This window comes from Aplysia californica, unplaced genomic scaffold (genome assembly GCF_000002075.1).
Source record: "Aplysia californica isolate F4 #8 unplaced genomic scaffold, AplCal3.0 scaffold00008, whole genome shotgun sequence".
Lineage (NCBI taxonomy): Eukaryota > Metazoa > Mollusca > Gastropoda > Aplysiida > Aplysiidae > Aplysia > Aplysia californica.
In genome coordinates, this window is record NW_004797278.1 from 809,630 (window position 1) to 819,938 (window position 10,309).

At 39.9% G+C, this 10,309-nt stretch overlaps 1 protein-coding gene across 1 annotated transcript; it reads left to right on the top strand.

The window, feature by feature from the left end:
• The first annotated feature begins 3,865 nt into the window (after window positions 1-3,865).
• Window positions 3,866-7,595, top strand: LOC118477687. The gene is made up of 5 exons (XM_035969757.1): window positions 3,866-4,051; window positions 4,792-4,971; window positions 6,127-6,247; window positions 6,948-7,080; window positions 7,332-7,595. The coding sequence occupies exons 1-5, from the start codon at window positions 3,881-3,883 to the stop codon at window positions 7,504-7,506; spliced, it is 780 nt and encodes a 259-aa protein (XP_035825650.1). The 5' UTR covers window positions 3,866-3,880; the 3' UTR covers window positions 7,507-7,595.
• The last annotated feature ends 2,714 nt before the right edge of the window (window positions 7,596-10,309 follow it).

Below are 10,309 nucleotides of genomic sequence, written 5' to 3' on the forward strand. Positions count from 1 at the left end.
GAGAGAGAGAGAGAGAGAGAGAGAGAGAGATTTTTTCCCTGAGTGTTCTGTAGCTTGCAGACTGTGAAGTGGGACGACGACAAACAGGACATGCATGTACGAAGAAGTCTGTCCAAAAATGAGAATTACATTGCATGTAAGATGTGTGTGACAACACTTAACTGTCACTTCATCTAAGGACTGCTGAAGTTTTCCACCGACTTCACCAACAAGAAGGCAGAACCGAACCAGATACTTTGATCTGGGAGGCAACCTCCTTGTTTCCGGATAAAGTACCACATCCCTCCTCTCCTGTCAAGCAGTCACCAAAGGAGAACCCTTCAATAAGAGCGGAATAATAATATATTCTCCAATGGAAATCTCATTGCGTCCAGTTTGCTACCATCCCCCCCCCCCATCCTATTCTTTGGTGGCTGGGCTGGGGTGGGGTGGGATGGGGGAGGTGAACGAATCAACTTGTATACTTATTCATCCTTTGACTTAAGGTATATGGTAGATTTTCTTAGAGGTGAAGCAGCCGGCCTTGGCCCTCTAATGGAATAAATAAGATGAGATGAGATAGATACATCTTTATTGTCCAGATCTTGGCCCATTTGTTTGGTGTTTCACCACGTACACACACACACACACACACACACACACACACACACACACACACACACACACACAAACATGCACACACACCCAGGCTTACAATCACTTGCACAATATAAATGAGCAGCAATATAAACAATAATAATCTTAAGATAGATACATACTCAATGATATTCTGATGCACGCACTAAGGTCATATGAATACATATAACAAGATGGTTAAGATGAAAGAATTTTGATGGATAATGTTAAAAAATTACCTCCTGTATCTTTCTTTGTTACAGATCAGAAGCCTAGGTCTTTTACTTCTGACATATGTCTTTATTTGAGGGAACAAGGGATGTTTGTCGTCTAAACTAATGGAATCAATTTTTTAGTGCAAGCTGTTATGTAGAATTCATCCTAGTAGGGGAATGCAGATGTTGAAATTTTACATGCTTTCCGTCTTAAACGATTTAATTTTCTTTATCTTGTTGTCTTGTGTTCCCGGCCCATATTTTTATACAAAATTTGATCATACTTTCTATGGTTAAATGATAGAATACCTTGCATTGAGAGAAAACTTCAGGAAATGCTCAAGAAAAATGTGGTTAGGACCTTGAAATTTTAATTCTGTAAGCTGGACAAGGTTTACAACAACGATACCGTCGTTGGTGCGTTTACATTGTAGCTCGTATTTATTATGACTCTAACGCTCGGTATTGTGGCTCATGCTCACAAATTGAAAGGCTCTCGTAACCCCGGTATATTTTTACAACATAAAATTCATAAGCCGTATTTCATTATCTATATTTAGAAAGCATAGGCTCTTGATGCAAGACGGGGCCCTGCCTCGGGCGGCAGACTCACATAAGCGTGCCTCAAGTCAAGCCGGAATTACGAAGTAATGACCCGACAATCCAGATCAAGACATTTTCCCGAACGCTTTGCCCGACTCACTGCCCCGCGGGTGTTCAGTGGCGATTGCAATCAAATCCCCTAAAATGAATAGCATATGTAAGAACTCTAATCTCCTGTATTTAATAATATTAACAATATTTTATGAAGTGGATGTTTGGGTCTCTCAAACTGATCATACTATTACACTCCAGTAAACAAGGGTATTTACTCTGTTTAAAATTCAAGCGAAACGAAAGTTTAATAATTCAAAAAGTAATTAAAGATTGTTTGAGATATAGTGGTGTATAAATACAAGGGTTGACAACATTCACTCGACAGGACGATCTCTCTGTTGGCTTGTGCGGAACGGAAAGCAAATCAGGCAAGTACCAGCAAAAAGTCATATTAGTTTTACGTGTACATTATAATTTGGTAATTGTTTTGACTTTTCTTGATATTTCAGAGCTATGATTTTTAAAGTTGTCGTCCAAGCAACACAGAGTTTTGTAGTAAATTTGACTCACCTTGAACAAACCATACATCTTTAAAAAAGTTTATCAGAAAGTCATCAAGAACAATCGGTAGAGACCGAAGTAACTTTGAATATCTGCACGAAACAAACGTTGTAAAAAAAATGCGGAAATAATGCTAAGGGACCATAGCCACCCACTTACATCGGAATTTCAATTATCGACCAGCAGTAAACGATGCATTTCCAAAAATGCAAGAACAGGCAAATATAGAAACTCATTCGTACCAACTGCAGTGAGGTTACTGAACAGACAGTGCTACACCTTTCATCCTAGGTATGAATGACTTACAGCGCATTGTAGAAAGTAAACTGGAGAGTCAGCGTTGTATTAGATTTTACCATATGAATTCGACCATCGATTCGTTTTACTAGCCTTATTTGAAGTAACTAGTATGTTGTTTTGTATTTATTTAAACAGCATGGCATTATAAAAATATGTTAATTGTCCATGTTATATCCTAAAACAATAACGTAATTGTCTTTCTCAAGTTAACATATTTTGTTTTTGTCTCTTTTTCCTTGTCGATTTTGATTGCCTTTCAATTATCTTTTCTTTCCTATAGAAACACCAGAATGTTCTCTCTCGCTGTGTTGAGCATTGCCATTGTGTCCCTGGTGGGCGCCCAGTCTTCCAGTGATTCCTATGGCAGCAGCGGCAACCTGTATCTCCACGGCTACGTACCCGCCGGGTGAGAGATCTTATATATAGTAGTACTGTCAGTTTACTTCTAGTTGAGACATCCACTCTGGGCTTACTTAGAGCTCACTTGACGAGCTACCTACATCCGGGGTCTACACTCTCTGTGAGTCCAACATGGGGGTACTGATGGCATCATGTGCGAAATATTATTTTAACTCTTTAGAAGGAGACCTCAGCTAGACTTTCATCAGTACTCTGTATATGTAGCTAGTTATTTCTGATGGCTTCATTTTACCTTCGAAGTTCTTCTACCTTCCATGGTTTCAGGCTGGGTTGTGGCCAGATGACGTTTTGAACTAGCTCCGGAGTCTTCAGTGCTCTTCACCTTCATGAGAGCTAAATGTTTTATACGGTGGTTCTCTCGTCAGTTTTTACTGGTCGAAGAATCTATATGAAGCATACTAGATACAACACAACCTATGAATCACCCACTGAAGCGCTTACAATGTGTTTAAAAGGCTTAAAATGGTAGCATGCTACCATAGTTACGTCGAAAGTAAACACTTGATTTCCGTAAGAGAATATTGGTCGGCTTAGTGGATATATTCAAGAAGGAAAGGGAATTATCCATCCCCACGAGATTTGAGTCTCGCTCTCAGGTGTATCTTTCAAGTTCTCTTTTCTAGGTTTCGAATAAATAAACACACGTGACACAAACTCTACAGCCCTCAGCAAAGTTTGTTTCTTTTTTTCCTTCAGCGTCTTGGTGGACCCCTTTCTGGGGAGACTGAACAGATACGTCGATAGTGAGTAAAACTTCTAGTAAAACTTCATGATTTCATTTAAAGTGGGTAACTCTTTTAATAATAGGTGCAAGCTAAAAGTTACTTTTTAGACTTAAAGCCGTGTGCATTCTTTCAAATCGCTTTACAGATAGACAATTAATACCAGCATGCAGTCGGATAGGATATCAGTGATATATGATATCATCAAAACATCTGTTCTTTTTGTGGAAAAAAAACAACCAACACAAGTGCTGTTAGAAGAAACAGGAAAAGACATTTCAAAAGATTTTCATTTAAATAATATGTAAAACAGTTTTGACTTTTAGGTGGTTAATGCTGTTGCTCTTTATAATTAATTTTTTATCATAGTTCATTTTTAGCTACTTAATTCTTCCTGAGCAATGCATATCTAATGCATAAGATAACTACACATTTGTTTTTTTCGCCTTCATGGTAGATCTGGAGGCCCGTGAAGCTTCCCAGCTGTCCAGACTGGCTCAACTGAGTGCATCCGCCAACAAGAACCGTGACTTCCAGAACCTGTTCCAGAACACTCTCTCTGTCCAGATCGCTGACCGTCAGAAGATCCAGGGACAACGTCTGAGTGAACTGCAAGAGAAGGTAGAGTCATGAGGATTAGGGAATAGGTTATAACATGGGAAAAAAAGGCTGAACAATGTAATGGAATACAAGTTAAAAATTATATCTCATAGCCCTGCTACTTACCACTGTCGATAATGTCGTTGCGAAGATGAAATAGCTAACAACACTAGTGAAAACCTGTAAGAGTTATACAGCAGTTTGTATATTCTGGGTCTTTTTTCCTTTCTTCTTTTATTTCCCATTTAACACAGGATCTAGAACCCACCTTTCGGGAAAGCCACGTATGTTTGTTAGATTACAAATTTGACCAAAGAAAACACAGGATCGGAACATCTACGCTTAGAAGACCCGTGCGAAACGTACATTAATGCATCTTTCCGCTATTTGTTCAGACTTCTTGTTCATTAAACGCTCAGACTTCTAAATCAAGTACTCAGCATTGAAAACGGTGTCATATTATGACGATAATCTCCAACCAAAGCAAATGAACAAAAAAGAATATCACAATGCATGTGTGCGTGCACGTAGGTGTATCTTCCTTGTCATTGTGCGGATAGTCTTACCGCATTCTGTTTACTGGAATACAATCCTGCATTCGAAACATTTATTTTATGTGAAAGGAAAAGGGAAAAAGGGACGAATTATAAACTTCATTTCTCCCTCCTTTCCTTCTTTATTTACCCGTTCGAACTTATTTTCATCTTAATTGAAGTTAAATAGTGTTATACCAAATCCCACGCAAACAATCCTATCCCCAGGTCGCTGCGCTGAACGCTCTGAAGGAACAAGTTGCGACTCTGAAGGGTGACGCTGCAGCCCTGGAGGCCGCTCTCCAAAACTCGATCTACCCCGCCCGCAAACAGATCATGTATGACATCAGTGACCTGCAGAACGCCGACATTGAGCGCATGAACAAGATCGAAGAGGCTCAGACCAGGGTAAGGGAATTGGGAACATACATAATTTTTCTTATATTACGCTTCATCTAACTGATTGGGCGTACCGGTTTTTAAATTTTCTTTTTTTTTTTGTTGTTTTTTTTGTTTTTGAGATACGCTTACATGGTCCATGGAAAAAGGGTTCCCAAAAAGAAAGAAATTGGTGAGCAACTGTACTCGGGACAAGAGTCCCCAATGCCGAACTTAAAACAAAGGAAACAGTGGCTGTCTGAAACACTATCACTCCTCGAAAGGGATAGGTTACTCGTACTCGTAGTATGCGTAATATGTCTGTCAATGTTTATGTCCTTGAGTGCAAGAGTGTGGCGTCGGTGGCCTAGTGGTTAGGCTCTCGGACTCGCAACCGTAAGGTCGTGGGTTCGAATCCCGTCAGGGGCCCGACGTTGTGTCCTTGAGAAAGGCACTTTGCACAAATTTTCCTCACTTCACCCAGGTGAAAATGGGTACCCAACTATAGACAGTGAACGATCTTGTCAGTTTGATAGTGTTTTAGCGCGTGAAATCCGCAGCTTGCACTGTATGCTTCCGCGGAAGCCGAGAATGTTTCTGAGTGTTCTCAGAGGGTCTGCTGGGGTAATAATAGTTGTAAAGCGCATAGAGCATGCTCTTGAGCATTGATATGCGCTATATAAATGCCATTATTATTATTATTATTATTATTATTATTATCATTATTATTATTATTAAGAGAATTCCAAGTCATTATTTACCATTTGTTATTTGATCCGTTCTCAATTTCTCATCCATTGTTTGTCTTTATTATAGTATGTGCTCCTTCTCTGACAGTTGTTCAGCTTGTTCATACTTGTTACTGGTCTCTGTCTTTTTTCGTCTATCTGCCTCTCTTTATATATCTATCTCCGTCTGTCTGCCTCTCTCTCTGTCTGTCTATATCTGCTTCTGTCTGTCTGTCTGTCTGTCTGTCTGTCTCTCTCTCTCTCTCTCTCTGTCGCTGTCTCTCTCTCTCTCTCTCTCTCTCTCTCTCTCTCTCTCTTTTCCTCCACCCACCCACCCCCCTTTTCACCTTTTCCTGAATTTGACGATTTTTCTTTTTTTTTAAAGAAGCTTTTTTTCGAACATCAACATACCATTATTCCTAATAATAATGTAGCCACTTGTTATCGTTTTCTTCAGGCCAACGCCATTAACGAGAGAATCGACAACCTGTTCGAGAAGGCTTGGGGCAACACTCGCGACCTGAACAGCATCAAGCTTGCAACCCGCAAAGCCATCATTTCCCTCAACAGCCAACAATGTTAGTATTCCCCTCTTCCTCCGCCACTCTACCCCATGAAGCCTCTTCTACTTCTATTGTCTTCTCATAGACGACTTTTTAGAGCGTAGTGCAGATGTTTTATCTGAATTTGTTAAAATCGTTAGCTTGAAGGACGGTTCTACTGGTCAGAAAAGAAGTCATTCGATGTTGGGATTCCTTTGAGAACCAAAGAGTCCCCACCACACATCTTCGGTATCAACAGTTCTTAGTATCACCTTCCTAAAAAATTATCATTTTTGCTAACAGGTGTTATGCTTGGAAGATACGACGCCTGGCAACTGGAAGACAAACTTTCATCTCAACAGGTGCCCCGGCCTCAGCGTCGCTTCGTTTTTTCCCCCTCCTAATAACACTTTTTGCGAAAGAAACAGAGACCAAAAAGACCACCGTACTGACTTAAAACAAGAATTCCTCAGTAATGATAGAAACTAACATTTGCGATCGACTAGAGTTCTACCCACTCATTGCCCATTAGTTCAATGAGCTATCTGATCAACAGCGGGAAGCACACAGACATTCCACGTCACAAATAATTCCTAAATAGTGTGTATTTCTGTATGTTTATGTGTGTATGTATTTAGGGAAGGGAGGTTACTATGTTTACCAGAGTCGTAGGTAACTTTTCTCTTTTTTGAAATGCAATATTACAAGATTTCTTCATTCACTCTTAACTTCCCAGCCACTGAGACTTCCCTGGTCCTCGATCCTAACGGTGACAACCCCAGCCAGAACGTGAACTTCCCCTTTAACGGCACCCCGCAGTTCTCCCAGGTTGTTCTCACTGGATTTGACCTGATCAGGACTTTCTCTGGGTGAGTATAAGCACTTGATGTGGTACGTGATGGGCGTGAGTGTCTGTTCATGTCATCAAGGTAGGTTTTTTCTTTGTTTTGACGTTACGTGTTTTTCGTTTTCTTTTTTGCTCCTTTTTGTTCTGTTTTGCTATTACTTGTTCTATTCAGGTTCTTCTGCCTTTTCATTTTATTGAGTCATCTGTCTCACCCATTATCTATGTATGTTTTGCACCCCGTTCTTCAACATCCTGAACCGTTTGTGTCCCCAGCTACAACTCCGGCGGTTACCCCACATTGTACGTGGGCGTAGACAATCTCTTGATGACCAACATGGCCCAGATTGACGCAGTCGACCTGAGCAGTGGTGGGTGGTCAGTCAACAACGTTACCGTCGGTGCCGATTTCGTCTTTTTCGATACACAGCAATTTAGCCTTAAAAACTAAAAAAGAACTTAAAAAATCAACCCCTTAAAGAGATCTTTTTAAAATGTTTGAAGCGAAAAGTGACATTGAATAAAGCTGCAAAACTATGACTGATCTTGAATTTTGCTTTGTATTATACTACATAATTGAATTTTGTGTAAGTTGATATTAGAAAATTGAAAACAAGAAAATAATCAAAATGTTCCCCACACCATGGTCGATATGTTTCAGAAACAGTTAGCTGCCGGATACTTCTGAATGCTAATGAGGATTTCGAGATACCTGACCGACGCCTTTTTAAAAATGTAATATTATCACTGAACAATTTACGTCGAAGCTTGTTGATGTGTTTCTTGGGACCAAGTCACCTAGTGAAAGATATTGACTGACTTATGGGTCATTTACAACATTTAGTGATTCTGATTTACAGTTCACTAAAACTGTCATCCTGAAGCTTTTTCTGCTACGCGGATCACAATTGAGCGCACTCAGTTTAATATACCTCAAATATCTCTGTCAGAAGCTCTCAAAATTAACCCACGTCATGCTCCTTTTGTTAGATCGTTTAAGGAGCAGTGGCACATAGCTCAAATTATACTTGGTATAGTGAAGGAAGTGATGATGTTCTGGATGTCGTGTTAATGCCTATTTTAACCGCAGCGAGTGTTGATAAAGTCCGCGTGGGACGCTCACTGTTAAAAGCAATCAGGAAAGGACAAATGCAGTTTTTAAGGACATCTGAACAGGCATAAAGGTCTTGAAGATCTTGCTCTCACTGGCAAAACTGAAGGCAAACGAGGCAGGGGTAGGCCCAGCGCAACCTACTTAGAGAACATAAACAGTGTGATGGGTAACAGGGAAAGATCAGGGTAACGTAGCTGAAGAGCATCTGAGCAAAGTAATGAATAGAGACCATGATCGCCGATGTCTGACGCTTGATGATGATGATGATTATGATGATGATGATGATGATGATGATGATGATGATGATGATGATGATGATGATGGTGATGATGATGATGATGATGATGATGACGAATGTTTTCGACTCAAGAGAGGGCGAAAATAGGGATCCAAGAAATGCATTTATCTGATGAAAAATATAAATCTTCTGGAGATCGCTCCCTAGGGTTACACCAGGAGTGATGTGAGGGTTGAGAAGTGAAAAGTCTTGGTCAGGATGAGTCGCCACGTAAGAAGATTTTATCGCAAGGCCTCCGCACAGTGTGTGAAGTCAGCTAAACTGAGACGACTGAAGCAAAAATTTGCTGTAATTATGGCGTCCTACTGCTATCTTTTCAAAGAGAAGGTAATCATTTATAACTTACTAAAGTTTTGAAGATTTTGTTTTGTCTGCCGTTGACACTTTTAGTAAAACAACCATAATATCGATATAGCAAGTCAGCAACTGGCTTAGTGCGAGGGACCTCGGTCAGTCAGTGTCTGGTTAACTAACTGCAGTACAAAATACAAACGAACAAATGAACAACAACAACAAAATTCAACACAATAAACAAACAAAACCCAAACAAACAAAAGGGATAGAGATAAGAGTCAAACGCTGTAAGCTCCCCGAAGATCATTCTTTTTACAATGAAAGGTTAAACCAAAATGATGATTTCTCTCTGCTGTCAACTGCAATTTCAGCATACGATGTTACAGAAATTATTGGAGGTTTGAGACACTCGTACATACTACCTTCTCTCGGCTTTGAATAAAATGGGGAACCTTGCATGGAACAAGCCTTCACGGCTGTAGAAGTGACAAACATTAACCCTGTCCGTACGCTCTGAGGTCATTAATTGGTATCATCGGGGTTGTATTCTCCACATTTTAGAATACTTCTAGAACGAAGATCTCTTTGAAACTTTCAGTATTTCTCATAAAATCATTTTGACAGACTGCTATGCAAAGCGTACGGATCTGATTAACGAGTAAATTTCCTCTTTGGAAAGTGGGGCACAGAGTTCCCCACGTCGTAAGGATAGGATAGTAAAACACGACGTACGGCGATTGCCATTGTACGTATCAATAAAGACGTTTACACTTGAAAACGTAACTATCATTTAATTTGTCCAAAGTTTTATGTGCAGAAGTTAGAATAATTCTGCGCTAGATAAAAACAACACCTGGACTGGCGATGCTTCCCTTACAACTTCTAAAATCAGACCCCAAAAGGGAAACAACAACAAACCGCTGAGGACCGAATCCTCGACAAGATTTTCTTTTCTCAACAGTTTCACCGTTTTTATGAGTGCAGAGGTCGTTTTTATTTCACTGACTCAGGGAACATCTCTTTCAGCACCTAGTGGGTACTGATGTCAGATAGTGTAACCCTTTCACTGCCTGGCTTGAGACAGTCTCGGTAGAGCTGTGAGTCGAAACGAATTTTTGCATTACATTTTATCAAAATACTGTTCTTAGCAGCAGTCGTCGTAACAGTCTGTTTATTGTTTGCTATCTTATTTTTGTTGTGTTTTTTTAAGGTGATCTAGAAGGATATATGTCAGATATGTCAAAAACCATAATAGTTTGTTTTGGTGCCTTCAGACTGTGGGAACAGAAACGTCTTTCATAATGTGTCCTTGCATTAGACCTGGGGGCATTTATCCACTTCTCACTGTGTTTCTCCCATGTACTCTCCTTTCTCGTCGTAACACTGTTTCTATTCCACGGTTACTGACATGACATTTGCACTGTACATTCTTACAATGATAATACTGAAATTCAATAACAATTAATATATTTCAACTTTAAACGACCAGAACATACATTTGAAAGACATATCAGGGGGCTCTCGTGGTCGATAGGTAACATCGTTTAC

Coding starts and splice junctions, on each gene's coding strand:
- LOC118477687 (XM_035969757.1), top strand. CDS start 3,881: ATGGTAGATCTGGAGGCCCGTGAAGCTTCCCAGCTGTCCAGACTGGCT. Junction 4,052..4,791: donor TGAGTGAACTGCAAGAGAAG/GTAGAGTCATGA, acceptor TCCTATCCCCAG/GTCGCTGCGCTGAACGCTCT. Junction 4,972..6,126: donor TCGAAGAGGCTCAGACCAGG/GTAAGGGAATTG, acceptor CGTTTTCTTCAG/GCCAACGCCATTAACGAGAG.